The sequence below is a fragment of the Malus sylvestris genome, chromosome 16 (genome assembly GCF_916048215.2).
Source record: "Malus sylvestris chromosome 16, drMalSylv7.2, whole genome shotgun sequence".
NCBI classification, from domain to species: Eukaryota; Viridiplantae; Streptophyta; class Magnoliopsida; order Rosales; family Rosaceae; genus Malus; species Malus sylvestris.
In genome coordinates, this window is record NC_062275.1 from 941,406 (window position 1) to 958,485 (window position 17,080).

Genomic DNA, 17,080 nt, shown 5'->3' on the forward strand with positions numbered 1-17,080 from the left:
TAATTAACATATGGAGAGTACTACCATATATCTTTCGTTGCAATCGATTTGAAGTTTCCTGGTTTGGATTCTTGGAGCATGCCCTTTTCTTCACTGCTAAGAACTCGTTCCGTTTGCTATATCGCCATGAACTGGACTATTTCAATTAAATTTGAGCTGGTGATATGACCTCTGTTTGGTAAAAGTATAAGTATCTTAAGAACTAAACTTATTAAACTGGACAACACTCCAATATATCACACCATGTCTTACAAATCCCATCTAGAGGAGTCCGACTGTGAGTATTGCTAGATAGACTAATTTATACACTAAATTTGCAAACCGTATAATATGACACTAATAAGAAATAAATATATCAATCAACACTCAAGTAATATTCAATAATCAACAACTACGTCATATGATTTATAAAATTTGATCTAAATAATTTTTCTCTCTAGCGTTACTCGTCTGACTTTATATGTATATAATTAGCTTGAACTCAGCTCCTATCTTATGCCGTCACATCGACCAAACATTTTCCTAGTTCTTCATTGAAGTTTCCGAAATTTCCGATTTGAAAAAGCAATGCACAAACAAATCCCACAAACATCTGAGATTATATTAGCAAGGAGATGTGTTGGTTTTGTTCAATAGTTTCATGATGGGATGAGGCCGAGGGCCTGAGGGATTTTTGTCTGGTTTAGTCTTGTTTGTATTCCAAGAACTGGACCAAAGTTGGCATCTATTCCATTCTTTACTGTTACACTGAAAACCGAAAAGGAGAAAAATAAAAAATAAAAAACACAGTACTAAGCTATCATTAACAAGCCCATCTATTTGTCCATCATTTCTTCCCACTCAAGCCACATAAAACGTAGTGAATTGAGATATTTTTGTTTGTTTTCTCCACTTTCTGCGAACTTTCATCTTTTATTTCCTGGATAAATCTGTGTGTTTCGCTGTGTACATGCAATGTGTGTAATGATTGAAAAGAAAATTTTGAATAACAAAGTCTAACAGTACTTATGATCAGATACTATCACAAAGAAACATTGGATGCTAAAACTTCGAATGCATACTTGCTCGCCATTTCGCAAGGACTATCTAACCAAAATGGTTAGGTTAGCTAAAATTATTTACATTTAAATCATTGATCAAAGATATAATACTCAAGTTTTAACAATTGAAATTTTAAAATATTCTAAAGCACCATAAAGTTTTGTTATATTAATTTACTAAATATTTGCATGTTGGTTCAGTATTCTAGTAGATAGGGTGTTGAGTTTCTACCTGTGAGTCATGAGTTCAAAATATACCTACAAAACATGACTAGATATATATAAAGTTTGATTATTTGAAGTTTTAAAGGGTGCGATATTATTACATTTTATGCACCTCTCTCATTTATCCCGGTGACTAGTTTTGATTTGTACATCATTTCATTAGGTGCATAAAATTATCTGTATTTTTTACAAGAACCGAATGAGAGCGAACTGCTAATCATACCATTTACTTAAGGTTAAATTAGTACTTTAATATAAACCTACATCTCTCTCTAATAATTTTACCTAATTGATTCTCTATCCGATAAATTCTCACATCTTACATCACATGCAGATCATGTGTGATAGTTTTACTTCATGTTAATTCGAACGGCAATTTTCATTTAAAAAAAAAATCTTTTTATTGGAGATGCTCTTACTACTTGTGAGAATGTGAGGTCAAAGTAGGGACCGGATTATGCAAGAGCTTATAATAAATTGAGTTACTTTCCATATTGCCAAGTGGTTTTCTGGTGGAACTCCAACTTATTCATGGTATCAGAACAGGTTGTCCCACATATGAAGCCGAACACCCACACTTGCTCTATGTCATCCCGTTTGTATTGTATTCACAACACAGGAGGGGCGTGTAAAAATGTATATTGCTAATTGATTTTATGATGAAACCCCAACTTCGTCACCCACCCATTAAGAATATGATGCTCTACTAACATGAGAGCATAGAACGTGCTTAATACAACTTCACACAGCTGTGAAACACAATTGAAAAGGTATTTGAGCATGAGGTCTAAAGATTGCAAGTTAGAAGGATCATGGTGGTCAAGGTCAAATATTGTAATTCATTGCACAAATAATTCTTTCAAATGAGTCTGCTTGCCTCTTCCCCTAAGTTACAGAAAGGACAAAGTTCAAGTCCTCGTACTCAAGTTTTGATCATACACAAAGGGATTATTTCTTGACCTCAAACAAAAAGGAGATGATTTCAATCCTAAGTAGCTAAATTTTGGTCCTCTAAAACACAAAAAGCAAAAGAACAAGGGCTAAAAATTTGGTGGTGTCGAGCTCTCCTATATACTTCTATTTAAATTTTTGCCAAGTGATATAAGTCAATGAAAAGTTGTTGCCGTTTCAAAGTTGATGGGGTATAAAGAAGATGATCCTTGTAGTTGAAGGGAATGTTTCCCTTTTTAGGCGTGCATGCAACACCTCAACAACCAACCACAAACATAAATTTGGTGCCGAGGATAATATCAACAAGTTTCTAATCTATAATATGCTCGTAATTTGAGCCGTAAAACACTATTTCGATACAATAATTATGTCGATATATAGAAACAAAACTCAATAGGCATAATTAGTTGAACAATTACATCTTTTACTATAATATAGTGAGTTGAAAAGAAAAACTATATTCACCATGACGATTCACAATTTACGTTGAACATTCACACTTGAGTTTACTACTTGGAAATAATGAGATTGTCGTTTTAGATGTAACCATGTCTTTGTGCTAGGGGCCCAAAAATTTGAAGCCCACAATACTAACTGAATGAGCCCCATACGTTGTCTTTGTGAGCGAAGTCCTTGTTTAGTAGGTGATGGGTCCCAAGGCCCAAAACAGAAAAAGCTTAACTAATTGTAGTCGACATATATGGATTTAATTAATCAGTGAGACTTTAGTAAGGGCATCTGGATCACGTAACCCGTCCGTCTTGCGGGTACACCTACTGAATATGAAATGCGTTTATTTGAGAAAAAAAAAAAAAAAGCAGCTCAAATGATGAATCCTTCTGCAATTAACATATACTTTAATTTACTCAACTGATCTGTGTTTTTATAATCGACCCATTTCGATCTTATTCAATGCATACTACATGAACATCCTCCAAATAAATAGACATAAATTAAACACATACATAAAATTAAATCACCACAAATTTGATAGGATCAGACATTGGACTACAGGGAAATGCAAGAAATTACATATAATAATTGCAGAAAATTAAACAAGGAAAGTAAATAAAGATATTAAAATTCATTCATTTGATTCATAGTTCTCCTTACATTAGAAAATGGGTTGAAATTAGGGGTAAAAAAATACCGAAATTCCTGAGCTGTACCAATTTCCTACCGAAACCGAACCGAAAACATCTCAAACCAAATATCTTAAACCGTTTGGTACCCAAAACCGAACCAATCTCAAAAAGTTTGATACAGGCTTCGGAATCCCGAACTGAACTAAAACATATTTTCTAATATTTATTTAATTTAGATTAGGTTTAGGAATTATGTGGACCGTCGAGTTGTGTGAGATTTAATCTCAACCGTCCAATCTAACTTAGGCTTTCAGTCTCTCACTTAGTCTCTCACATTTTGTCATTGGGGTGTGCTATCCACACACCCTTTGATAATTTATGTCTGTTGATCTTCTTCAATTCATCTGATCCAATGACCGAAAATTAAAAAGGTGTGTGAGAAGTAAAATAGGGTGTATGGATATCACGCCCCTTTATCATTCTCGAAACCTCTCTTATCACTCCCGAATTCTCTGTTCTCTCCTCTGCCTCTGCCTCTCCTCAACCCATCATCTCTGAGTCTCGACTCTGGCCACCACATCATACCCTCTATCTCGAGTTCTCAACTTCGTCATATCTCTCTCTTCGATTCTCCCTCCTTCTTGATCAAGCAACTCTCGAGCCCCAAAACTAAAGTATTTGTTTCGAAATCTATGGTTTTGTTTCGAATTACTTTCAAATTTAAATTTGTATTCAAATTGTAAGGTTTTGTTTTTTTTTTCTTTCTATTTTTCTGGGTTGATTTCTAGGGTTTGTCAAAATTGAGTTTCTTTGATTGTTTTTGGATTTGGATTTATGAATTTGGAGAGATTGATTTGAAAAACAGATTTGGATTTCTAGGGTTTTCATCTTTTCTAGGTTCAAGTAATGGGTTTTCATCTTCTTCTCGATTCAGGTTCTGGGTTTTCATATTTTTCTTTGAATGTTTCTAAGGTTTTCTTTTCTAGGTTGATTCGGATTTGGATTACATATGTAATGGGCCTAATGAATAACAATAACAACAGATGGTCCAATTGATTATAGCAGAAATCCAATAGTTTAGAGTCACATCAAAATTGAAGAGGTTGATATTATAGAGAAGGCAAAAGTATGATTTCCCTTTCAAATTGATTGCAGAGAAATATTTGAGGAACTTGTTTGCTGTTCAAAATTCGAACACAAAGCGTATGATGCATAACACCATTATGCCTCATCGTCTTCCTTAGCTCCACAGGGACAATCCATGCATTCTTAATTGATTGAAACTGAATCACCTCTTATGTCATATGATTCTTTTTTTGTTGTTGCTTTTCTTACGTGTTCCAACAATTCTTCTTCAATTGTAGTCTTCAGGGCGAAGACTGATTTTCCTACTTTGATTTTTCACTTACTCAAAGTGCAATTGGTGTCTTTTTCAAGCTGCTTAACTTCATTACCACCAATGACCTCTTAAAGATGTTGGCCTTGTAGGTAAGATTCCATGCACATGTTGTAATTTTGGTTGTTGGGCTTCTTAATTCCTTAAACTACTTGAAGGTCACTCATCGTGATGGTAGAATTCCTGTATGCCGAACAAGATTAATCAACAATCTTGCAAAGTACTAAACTCCTCACGATTCTTATAAGCTTCATAAAAGTCGGCCCTTGGTTGAACCACTCTATAGCCAACATTTAGATCCGGCTTTACCCAAACTTTTCTGGTTCACCCTGACATTCCCCACTTGTCTGACTGTTGCTGAGCAATTTTTGGATATCAAACGCACCTCCCCAGAAGGTAGTTTTAATGTGGCCGATTTCCCCTCTTTTGCAATTAGTTTCGTTACAGCACCTGTTCTCTAGCTAATTATCCATCTTTTCCAAGTGCGATTTCTATGTTATGCATGGCCATACCTAAGGGCATATTGATTGAAGTAGATTCTTCTTTTTGATCAATCAAAACCCCTTCCCATACTGTACAAGCTTCTTCCAAATCATACGACTTTCTAAATGTAGATGATGATATCTATACAGATGGATTGATACTCGCACAACATCTCCTATTCATACATATGCGCCTACCTTTATACAGTTAGATACAAAATTATATATTTTTGAAACATGAATTAAAGTAGTAGACCTTTTATTTACATGTTTCTAGCAATTCACATGGCATCATCAAATGATACAAGTCTTGGATTATAATCTACAACGCACTAGAACGCCTTTTTTGACGATCCTTTACTCCGACAGCATCTAGGGTTCCCTAACATTGTGATATCTCACACAAGGTAAATCCTTAACCCTTTCCCCTCTTACTGAGACTACAGAATGTTCTTGTAAATTATGGCCAATACCAGGTATATAAGCAGTGATTTCAAATCCAGAGATTAAGCGTACTTTGACAACTTTACGTAAGGCATAGTTTGGTAAAATAGAATTGGGATACTATGTAATATATATTATCACTATATATATTATATATATGTAATTAAATCGATTTCTATATATATATATATATATAAGGAATATGATGATACTATTGTAGATTGATCTATATTAATCTATATTAAATTAACCCGCATTACAATACAACTTTATACACTACAACAACAATACTAGTTAGTATGGTATAAAGAAATATTTGAATCTTTCTTCCATACTATCATATCTCATAGAATACGACTGATTCTAGTTTGCCCATTTCATTTAAGACTCGAAATTTTTATCATTTTCTTCTTTGCAATTATCGATAAGAAATAAAAAATCAAGTTTAATTCAAATTAATCATATATTAAAGTACACAACTCTAATATGCGATTGTTGAAGACAAAACAAGTAAACAAATTATTTATATTACACTCACAAAATATTACAACACAGCAACTCTCAAAGAAAAGAGTCATTTTTTAAGTCTAAGACTCTCTCAAGCTTCTATTGGCAAACTTTAGAGCAGATTCCCACTCATTCCTTACTTGGTTACACAACACCACACATATATTAGTCATGATTTTGTGGACTTTTCTACTGCCCGCCAAGTTGGGCTTTGCATAATAGCCACACATCTTTACTAGCCTCTAGTCTTTGTAAAAAACAACTAGTTTACATGTTAGCTTAAGACGAGAGCGAGAGAGAGAGAGAGAGTAGAGAGTAGTATAAGTAGCAAAGGAGTCTGGTCAAGTAAATCAACAGCAGAGGAGTGAGAGCCGATATGGAGAAGGATGGTGGTGATCGTGATAATGCTGCACTAGTGACGCTGATTGTGATGTTGTTGATAATGGCAATGGGTGTGTCCTCTGCTTCTTCAGCTTCAGCTGCAGCAGCTTCTTCGCAACTCAGACGAAATCTGCTTGCCAACGGACTTGGACTCACTCCTCCCATGGGGTAGAAATTTACTTTTTTACAACTACATACAGTTCATATTTTTTGCCTCCTTTGATCGATGGTCAGCCACAGCCAGTCAGATCAGATTCTAAAATATATACATTTCAGCAAACTTTTGAAATGGGAAGCCATTTATTTTTCTTCTGCTGTTTTTACACGCTTGGAGTATGCATGAATCTACGATATTATAACATGAGACTGTTTGCGTTTAAATTCCTAATATTATACATATGAACACGTGCCGCAACCCACAAATGCAATTTTATTCAAATATATGATAGTCGTTCCCTGATCCTCACAAAGCAAACTTTATTGGTTTGGGACAGAGATGGCGTTGGGAGTGTGCAAAAGGTACAGTGACACAAGGCACCAAATTCAAAAAGAGCCCCAAAATTTTTGTTCTGCCTATATATTACATATGAATAAATTTTCTAATAAAAATGTTTTTAACTGAAAAAAAAAAACATCATATGATTTTATCTATATTATAATTGATTAAGTGGAGCTTATACTTAATATGTTAACTTCCTCTTTTCTCTATCAATAAAAAAAAACTTGTCTATTACTCTCTTCTACTTTTCTTTAGTAATAAAAAATTAACTTGTGTACTACTTTCTTCCATAAATACAAGCGTATTTTCGTATATCTTTTTCAGTCGTGCTTTATTTTTTCATGGATGAACCATAAATCATGATTTCATTGCAATTAAAGATTATTCAATTAGTTATAGTGAGATGCTGATTTCAATTAGGTTTGAATATTGATTGTTGAGCTTTGTATGAATATATTGTCAAATTTTTTTTTTTTTTTTTTTAATAAGAAGGATCTTTTTGTTAAGTTCGCATAAGACCTCAAAATATACCCTAATTCACCCTTTTACTTGCCAGCTTGTGCGATTAAGATTAAATGATTAGTCAGCTCCTTATTTTCTTTTTTGCTAAATTAGGTGGAACAGTTGGAATCACTTCCACTGCAAAATCGATGAGAAAGTCATCAAGGCAACCGGTAACTCGAGCAACTTAACTTATCCCTAATCATCGAAGCCATGTTTTGTTTCCAAAGCTTGCTTAATTTCTCTGGTTGGTTTGACAGCCGATGCACTGGTTTCCACCGGTCTCTCTAAACTTGGATATACCTATGTTAACATAGGTATTCTTCTTCTTTTCTTTTCTGTCGTTTCTGTTTTTCCGGTAGCTTTGTACCCAATTTTAATAAAACCTGATGCTATTTGTATCTATAGATGATTGCTGGGCCGAAATTTCTCGTGACCACTATTAAGGGTAAAAATGTAATACAGTTAGTAATATAGTTAGGTAGTTAGTATTTGGTTAGAGTAGTTAGGATTTCTATATAAACAGTATGTGTAATCTTCATTTGCTCAGTTAATACAAATCCTATTTCTCTCTCTAAACTCTCTCACTCTAGAATCTCTCTTGTTTCTCTCTATCTTCTTCCTCTTCCTCTGTATCAATCCTTCATCTTTTACAATGTAGTTAACATGGTATCAGAGCCACTAGGCTCACGCCATGGATTCTGGTGGTTCTACTTCTCATTATTTTACATATGTTTCCAGCTTAGTTTCTTTTCCAAATTTTCATTAGGTGTTAGGATAAGCTTCTGGGTGCTTCCGTGATCATTCTTTTAGGTTGATTTGTTTTTGGGTTGATTTCTTTCCGATCAAATTCATGAGTCTCCTTGTGCCCGATTGAAAGCGAGAGATCGAAAGTTGGAGAACCGAGGCAAAGTTCTTGGCTTGTTCGACTTCGGAGAAATGGCGGCTTCACCGATTCCAATCCCATATGGGCTGATGTTTCTGCCATGAGGACCGTCGCGCCTTAACCCTAAGCGTGCCTTCGATTTTGCCTACACACTGGAACAGCTGATTTGAAAGCTCTGCTTCCCAGATCCACACTTCTTCAGAATACGAAGTCGATTCGATCTTTTACGAGCCATTTTCTGAGTCGTTTGAAGGCCGATGGATTGTTTCTTCGAAAGATGAGTACCAAGGGGTATGGAAACTGTCCAAGAGTGAGGGACATGATGATTACGGGCTTCTGGTAAGTGAGAAGGCGAGGAAGTATGCAGTGGTGAAAGAGATGGACAAGGCTGTGAGCCTTGCTGATGGAATTGTTGTCCTACAGTCTGGGTCGGGATATTTGAAGAACAATGTACCAGTCAAGTGGGTTTTGCTCCTGGTCCTCCGTACACGCCTTCTTCTCCTTCGACGATACGGACAGCATGCTCCGCCGGAGGAGCTTATTAGGTTCTCTCTCAGCATTCTTGGGTCAAGATTGAAGTTCTTATCAGGTTCTTGATTTCTGGGTTTTCACAGTACACATAATCTGTATGATTAAATGTTTCAGTAAGAAAATGTTCACTATTTTGTTCATCTTTGAATCTCTTCTGGGATATTAGTGTAATATTTGGGATATTTGGATTCAAGACTATTGATTGTCGTGGTCAGTTTGAGTCTTCTTTGGGTATTCAATAAGGTGAATTGTAGTGATTTGTGGCTTGGTGCGATGGGTTTTGAAGATGGGTTCTGTTTGCAGTTTATTTTGTGTATCAAGTATCTTGGGTCTTGAAGATGAGTTTGTTAGCATTGTTTCTGGTTTTTGTGAGTGGAGGATGTTGTTGCCCGTGTAGAGGATGAAAGTACTGGCTATATATTACCAAACAAATGGTTCTGAACCCCTGTTACTTGGTCAGTCTGTCAGCAACTCGACTAATGGTGATGTATCTATCGTTTCACCCAATCTTAGCAGTATAAAATGGAGAATAAGGGGAACTGGCAGTCCAATTTCAGTGAATCTTGGCAGATCAGTGTGCCAGGGCAAAGCAACGAAGCAAGCAGCAATGCCTGTTTATTAGATTCAGCAAAGGTTACTGGAGTGAGTGTTCAGGTGCTAACTGAGGAGTTGTGCATTGTATTTCTAATCACAGCCTGTCATTTCAGAGTCTAACCAACTCAGTTGTTAGCATGAATCTACAGTAAGTCCAGTTATACGTTAAAGTTTGAAGAAGTTGTTAACGGTAAATCCCACGAAGGGTAATCCCGTGGTTTGAGTAGGTAAATCCCACGAAGGGTAATACTACATAGATGTTGATTTCAATTGTTGAAATTGTGAAGGCCGATGCCATTGTTCAAAGAAGTTGTTTTTTTTGGTAAAATCCACAAAGGGCGATCCCGTGGTGCTATAGTTAAGGTCGATGCCACACTATAGTTTGTTAATTTTCTGTTTTTGTAAATATTAAAGGCCGAAGCCAAGTTGAATGAGATTGTTGACGGCGAATCCCACGAAGGGTAATCCCGTAAGAAATGTTATACCGGCATGAGGGTGTGCTACAACTACTTTATAGAAGGTTGTTCTTGTGTACAACTCCTGATAGAGGCAGCGGCATACAGGTGTCTTTATTTGTAAGGCAGTGGAAGAAATTTGGACAGACAGACAGAGATTTTTAGTCAACAGCTTCAAAGAGGTCATGGGGTACACTTGTTTGATTCAGTGCTCTGGGAAAGCTATAAGCTTTGGTGATATGGTTTGAGTATACGCGCTTACTCTCTGTCGTATGGCCGTACATCTGCTTCAAGTTGTATGGTTTGATTCAGTGTCATGTTTTCTACATGACTTGCTGTTGAAGTGGTTTTGAAGGTAGTATTCACTGTGATGATGTTTGAATAGTTGCCTTTTGTCAGATGGTGATGTTGATCAATGGCAGAAAGATCGTTATTTCAAAAACCTGTGTGCGCGCAGGCTAATCCAAAGTGTTGACTTTAGTCAAAGTGCTACATGTGGACAGATGTTTGGGTATCAATCCAATGGTGGTTTTCCTAAATCTACAGTTTCAGTGCTACCATGTCTCAATTCTTCCAATCTCAAACTGAGTTTCCCCAGTTGAGATTGAGGGGGAGTATTAAGGGTAAAAATGTAATATAGTTAGTAATATAGTTAGGTAGTTAGTATTTGGTTAGAGTAGTTAGGATTTCTATATAAACAGTATGTGTAATCTTCATTTGCTCAGTTAATGCAAATCCTATTTCTCTCTCTAAACTCTCTCACTCTAGAATCTCTCTTGTTTCTCTCTATCTTCTTCCTCTTCCTCTGTATCAATCCTTCATCTTTTACAATAGGTATTTGTTTCTATTTTTAATCACAAACAAGCTCGGCTGTAAAAGTACTGAACATGCATGAGATTTCATACGCAGGGCAATCTAGCGCCAAATAAATCAACATTTCCATCAGGCATTAAAGCTCTTGCGGATTATGTTCACAGCAAGGGTCTTAAGCTAGGAATTTACGCAGATGCAGGATAACACGACTAACTCTCGTACGCTCCATCCCAGTACAAATATATGCGGCATGTATTATGTATAGTTGCTCTTGAATGTCGATATATACTTAAATTACAACTAAACAAATTGTACTTTCACTTGTACTCTGCAGGTACTTCACTTGCAGCAAAACCATGCCTGGTTCACTTGGCCACGAAGAACAAGATGCCAAAACATTGCAGGATAACACGACTAACTCTCGTACGCTCCATCCCAGTACAAATATATGCGGCATGTATTATGTATAGTTGCTCTTGAATGTCGATATATACTTAAATTACAACTAAACAAATTGTACTTTCACTTGTACTCTGCAGGTACTTCACTTGCAGCAAAACCATGCCTGGTTCACTTGGCCACGAAGAACAAGATGCCAAAACATTTGCTGCTTGGGTTCGATATATATGTTGTAACTCAATCAAAAGGGGTCATAACATCTCTATTGATGATATGTTGTCACAGAGTCTTGAAATGCTCATGCACTTTCTTTGCAGGGAATTGATTACTTGAAGTATGATAACTGTTATAACGATGAATCCAAGCCAACTGTTAGGTAAAATACCTCTAATATCTATGATGTTACGGCATAAAGTGGTTTCCTGCCTGCACTTAATTTTCCCGGGGTAAGGTCTCCAAAGGATCACTTTTCTATAAATATTTCATCTCTTCTTTTAGGTTCCCTGTAATGACCCGAGCTCTGATGAAAGCAGGTCGTCCCATATTCTATTCGCTTTGTGAATGGTAATGGTCGTGTTTGCTTAAACTAAAAAAAACCTTGTACTTTGTTTTTCTTAGTAATAGGCCTAATTTTTAAAATTTTTTGTTCTATTTCGTCTTTTAGGGGAGATATGCACCCTGCTACATGGGGTGCTAATGTAGGAAATAGCTGGAGAACTACTAGTGACATTTCTGATACATGGGAAAGGTAGAAAGTGCTTCCGTTAACTCTCAACTTGGTCTCATGTTTTTGGGGTCTCACATAATACCTTTTTCTGGCATTTTGCTTGGCAGTATGGTCTCTAGAGCAGACATGAATGAAGTTTATGCTGAATTTGCCAGACCTGGTGGCTGGAATGGTGAATATTCATTTCGGCTAATGGAAGGGTTTTACATGTAAATTCATTTCGAGTGTTGATGTTTCACTAAGAGATTAATCTTATTTATCTGCTGAAAATTTGAACAGATCCCGACATGTTAGAAGTGGGGAATGGAGGAATGAGAAAAGATGAATATATAGTCCATTTTAGCATATGGGCCATTTCTAAGGTACGATAAACGTTATTAATTTGCTAGATGCTCTTCTTTATATGAAATCTGCAATTTTAGGTCATCTGTTTGGTTACACTACACATGAACTGTGCTGCAGGCTCCCCTTCTTCTCGGTTGCAACGTGGGGAATATCACGAAAGAGACCATGGATATCATTGCAAATAAAGAGGTTATCTCCGTAAACCAAGGTAACTACAAGCTTTAGACGCACACCAACTTTCCTTCCTAATGACTGAACGATCAAGTTTGCACTAATACAACTTGGAATTGTGATTTTTGTGATGGTTAATCGTAGCAGATCCACTCGGTGTTCAAGCTAAAAAGGTCAGATTACAAGGGAATCGTGAGGTAAAAATGAAAATGCCAGCAAATCTCTTGTGATACGTATACGAAGGAATTCTGTCAAGTGTAACTCTGAAATTTGAACGAACAGGTTTGGGCAGGGCCCCTCTCAGGATACAGAGTAGCTTTACTCCTTGTCAACCGAAGCCGTAAGCGAGATTCGTTCACAGCTCACTGGGACGACATTGGGATCCCCACAAACAGTGTTGTTGAAGCAAGAAACCTCTGGGAGGTATAATAATCCTTGTATAATCAATCATCTGTTCTTTCTCAGTTCTTGCTACTTTTTGTATTTAGCTGTATTGTAATTTGTGAGAGATACTTACTGATATCTTGCTCGCTGTCTTGCAGCACAAGACATTGAAGGCACGATTTGTTGGAAACTTGACAACCACGCTGGACTCTCATGCATGTAAAATGTATGTTCTGAAGCCGGTGGGCTAGTTGGCCTAGTTTGGTATTGTTATGTTTTGAAAAAAAAAATGTTTATGTTATGCTCTGTAAAATAAATAAGTAATGTGTTTGATAAACTATAATTGTAAAAGTGCTTCTAGCAAAAAGAAAAATATTGTTAGTGTTTAATAAACTTTTATATAAAACAACGGTAATTTGGTAAAATGACATAATATTAGATGTGTATTAATTTATTTGGCAAATAATGGTCAACTATATATTTAAAAAATATTTATATTTTATTTAAACTCATCTCAAATACTAATTAGTACGACAAATTACTCAAAATATTGGAATATTTCAAACTAAATATCTAGGACTCTGTAGCACAACATTGTTGTTGCACTTGAAATATCATCAACCAACTGATACATACTTCAAATAGAATAACAATTCAAAAGTTGTTTAATACAAAAGTAGTCGTATTCATCAAACTTCCGGCTATGCTACTCCTTAATGCTTTTATTTCATGTGATCCTTTAGCTTGATAATTCTGGTATTTTTCATTATCATCACTATCGCGTTCTTCACAAAAGTCATTGGGGTCATAAAAATGGCGATCACGTTCAGAATGTCTCCCTATGTCCCTTAAAATTGCCCTTTTTTTCTTCCAATACCCTACACATTTACGTAAGGGTAATCGGAATAAAGAAAGGGAATTGAATTCCGATTACGGAGTATTCTGGTGTTTACTAAATATTAAGGAATCAAAAAAGTGGTGGAGCCCACACGAAACAAGGAATCCAATTCCTGAAATTGGAGGAACGAGATTCCCTAGTTTTGTGAGGTATTTGAATTCCCGAAGGATAAGGGAATCGGGAATGCATCTTTTATTCCTATTATGCCCTTACTTGTTTCTTATTATCCCAACATTGCCCTTCATTTGACACTCATTATGCCATCTTTTAATAAATAAATAAACCCTATTTATATATTTTTATATAGATAATTTTATTATATAAATTTAATTAAAATTTTAATTTAATTAATTAGTATGAAAATAATTTATTTATGTAAGGGTAATTTAGTAATCAACCTAATTTTCATTTCGATTGAAGTGAATTAGCAAATAACTTATATGGACTCAACATCATTCTTGCCATCTTTTAATAAATAAATAAAACGTATTTATATATGTTTATATAGATGAGTTTTATTATATAAATTTAATTAAGAATTTAATTTAATTAATTAGTATGAAAATAATTTATTTATGTAAGGGCAATATAGTAATCAACCTAGCTTTCACTCCTATTGAAGTGAATTAGTAAACAACTTATATGGACTCAACATCATTCTTACTCCCATTCCAGACAGTTTTAGTAAACAACTTCAACATGAATCTTGTTTGTACCATACTTGACCAATCCCGAAACTACTGAGCACCGGTCAACGTTATACTGTCAAGGATCCAGAAGAGTTTCCCTCCAATCAGGAGGCCAATCACAGCACAACACGTGTCGACATCAGAATCCAATCATAGCGCGACACGTGTCGACATCATAAGCCAATCACAACACGACACGTGTCAATGTCATAATGAAATTAGAAACTCTCTTCTATAAATAGAGATCATTCTCTCACAATATTTCCTAATGTCATTTGTACTAAATCATTCACTAGTACTCACTAAATGAGAGCTTGAACCTATGTACTTGTGTAAACCCTTCACAATTAATGAGAACTTCTCTACTCCGTGGACGTAGCCAATCTAGGTGAACCACGTACATCTTATGTTTGCTTCCCTGTCCCTATCCATTTACATACTTATTCACACTAGTGACCGGAGCAATCTAGCGAAGGTCACAAACTTAACACTTTCTGTTGTACCAAAGTCCTCACTGATTTTGTGCATCAACATTTGGCGCCGTCTGTGGGAACGACACTTATTCCCATTCTATTCAGCTTTGTCAAGCTGGTTTCCACCATTCGTACACTCTTTTTTGACCAGGCATCCCTCTCTAACATGGGGAGCGAAGGAAGCCACAACACACAGAATGACAACCCTCTTGCACCTAGTGCGAAGCAACGAAAGAAGGAAGGAAAGAGGGTTGCTCTTCAAGCTAAAGTCGATGAGCTAGAAGCTCAAAATAACAAAATAGCAATGAAAAATGAGGTCCTCCAGGAGCAGTATGAGAAGCTCTTTGAGACGCTCCACGAAACTATGCATACTCAAACGCGCGAGCTTGTTGCCCCTATGGACATCAACCATCATCTGGGTGCCCCCTAACACGGAGGGTCACCTTCTTTCGACATGGGTATCCCTGATGAGAAGCGAGCTAATCATCAAAACATTGATCAACATGAGACTTCTCTCAACCCAGCTGCTTCGACCCAAAACAGGAGAAATGGAGGAAGACACCTCCTTGCAAAAGGGTTGGAAGGATCGAAAGCCGTTTATCGTGACTGCCGAGACTTCATAAAGCAACGTCGAGAGAATCCCCTCCACATATGCTCGAAGATCAATGACCCAATGGTTTCTGAAAGACTCGGTCCCCTCCCACGACCCAGGCCAGCTGCCAATCTAGGGAAGGAACGACATGTCCTAGAAGAACATGAAGGTACAGAGAACTATGAGGTATTCCGACAGACTCGCCCTAGAAGTCAGTACGGCGAGTCCAAAGAAAAATCACACGCCCTTGCTCCAACTTTCCTACTTCCAAGAGGCGATGGAGACTTACGAAAGACAATCCCAATGGTACATGACTTCACTCAAGACCCCCTTGTCCTATAACTCATTGAGGAAGTAAACAAGTTGAAGGCCGAACGTCAGGTCGAGATACTTGACTAGAACAAACCCAGGCCTAGCCCTCTCACAATGAGGATCTTTGACACACCCCTTCAAGCGAAGACAAAACAAAAGCTTGGTTTACAACTCTATACTGGAAGGGATGACCCAATTGAACACCTTAACCTCTTTGAGTCCACCATAGCATATCGAATACATACCGACGAATAGCGATGTCTTCTCTTCCCCTCCACCCTCTTTGGTGGAGCTCTAAACTGGTATTGCCATCTTCCACCTCAGACAGTATACTCATTTGAGGAACTGAGGAAACTGTTTGTCTCTCAACACATCTTCCAAACCGATCGCTTGCATTCTGCAGATGACTTGTACATTATTAGCCAGAAGCCAGACGAGTCACTACGAGAGTATGTCGGTCATTTCAGCCATAAGTATTCTCGCTGCGCTGAGGCAGATGACAAGACTGCCCTCAAGGCCTTCACGGCAGGCCTATGTGATTGTTTCTTCAAGTACATGATCAATGCCAACACTTGGAAGACTTACTCTGAAGTGATGGCACAAGCTTACAACCATGCCTCCGCCGAGGCAAGGACATATCAAGGGAAACCCCTCACAGCCACCCCTTATCAGCAAGTAGGGAGTGGAAGCCAGATCCAACCAAATGAGAATACCTCGACCTTCCAAACGGCAGCGGTGTCTCCCCCTGCCTTACTTAATACTTTGCCAAGTCAACAGACATATCAATCTCAGGGCAAAAGGAAAGATTTTCATCCTCACCAGTCTCATTTTAGTAAAATGAGTAAGGGACACTACTGCGATAACCAAGGGTATCGCCATGATAATTCTCGACCTCAGGCAGTCAACACAGTAGGTCAAACATGTGTCAGGACAGCCCTACCCCAAGGTATGAGGCACATACCTTTGAACGCCACATGCGTGGCCATTTACCCCATGATAGCACACCTGATATCGAAGCCAAAGCCAAGGCACCCGGATTACAAGCCCACGAAGAACACGGGCACGTTTTGCTGCTACCACGAGCATAACGGCCATGACGGCGAGAAGTGTATCACCATTCGTGATCATATTAAAGCCTTGGCACGTGAAGGAAAAATTGATCAATTCCTCCTTCACCCTCCAAGGGGTAACCGTAACCAACGCCATGTGAATGTGATATATTCCATAAGTGATGGCATACCCATATCTAAATCTTCCAACAGGGCCATGAAAAATAGTGAACCAGCTTTAAGGTCTGGCC

The 17,080-nt window shown here is 37.2% G+C and overlaps 1 protein-coding gene and 1 long non-coding RNA gene across 13 annotated transcripts; one reads left to right on the plus strand and one right to left on the minus strand.

Annotated features, from left to right (window-relative positions):
- Positions 1 to 6,407: 6,407 nt before the first annotated feature.
- Positions 6,408 to 13,241, plus strand: LOC126609006 (alpha-galactosidase 1-like). 12 transcript variants are annotated; one of them, XM_050277030.1, is made up of 15 exons: positions 6,657 to 6,679; positions 7,626 to 7,684; positions 7,772 to 7,828; positions 10,887 to 11,038; positions 11,125 to 11,213; positions 11,330 to 11,418; positions 11,507 to 11,565; positions 11,688 to 11,753; positions 11,854 to 11,937; positions 12,024 to 12,088; positions 12,196 to 12,278; positions 12,379 to 12,469; positions 12,577 to 12,629; positions 12,715 to 12,855; positions 12,975 to 13,241. In XM_050277030.1, the coding sequence occupies exons 4-15, from the start codon at positions 11,034 to 11,036 to the stop codon at positions 13,065 to 13,067; spliced, it is 918 nt and encodes a 305-aa protein (XP_050132987.1). In that variant the 5' UTR covers positions 6,657 to 6,679; positions 7,626 to 7,684; positions 7,772 to 7,828; positions 10,887 to 11,033; the 3' UTR covers positions 13,068 to 13,241. The 12 variants fall into 12 exon arrangements, with proteins under 12 accessions (XP_050132982.1, XP_050132980.1, XP_050132983.1 ...); XM_050277025.1 differs by lacking the exons at positions 10,887 to 11,038; positions 11,125 to 11,213 and having other exon boundaries at positions 6,408 to 6,679; positions 12,715 to 12,837; XM_050277023.1 differs by lacking the exons at positions 10,887 to 11,038; positions 11,125 to 11,213 and having other exon boundaries at positions 6,412 to 6,679.
- Positions 7,826 to 11,564, minus strand: LOC126609008 (uncharacterized). The gene is made up of 3 exons (XR_007618068.1): positions 11,339 to 11,564; positions 10,883 to 10,999; positions 7,826 to 7,950 (listed from the first exon to the last, which is right to left on the minus strand). It is a non-coding gene; the product is annotated as an uncharacterized LOC126609008 (long non-coding RNA).
- Positions 13,242 to 17,080: the final 3,839 nt, after the last annotated feature.

Coding starts and splice junctions, on each gene's coding strand:
- LOC126609006 (XM_050277023.1), top strand. CDS start 6,507: ATGGAGAAGGATGGTGGTGATCGTGATAATGCTGCACTAGTGACGCTG. Junction 7,829..11,329: donor ATATACCTATGTTAACATAG/GTATTCTTCTTC, acceptor TGTACTCTGCAG/GTACTTCACTTGCAGCAAAA. Junction 11,754..11,853: donor TTCTATTCGCTTTGTGAATG/GTAATGGTCGTG, acceptor TTCGTCTTTTAG/GGGAGATATGCACCCTGCTA.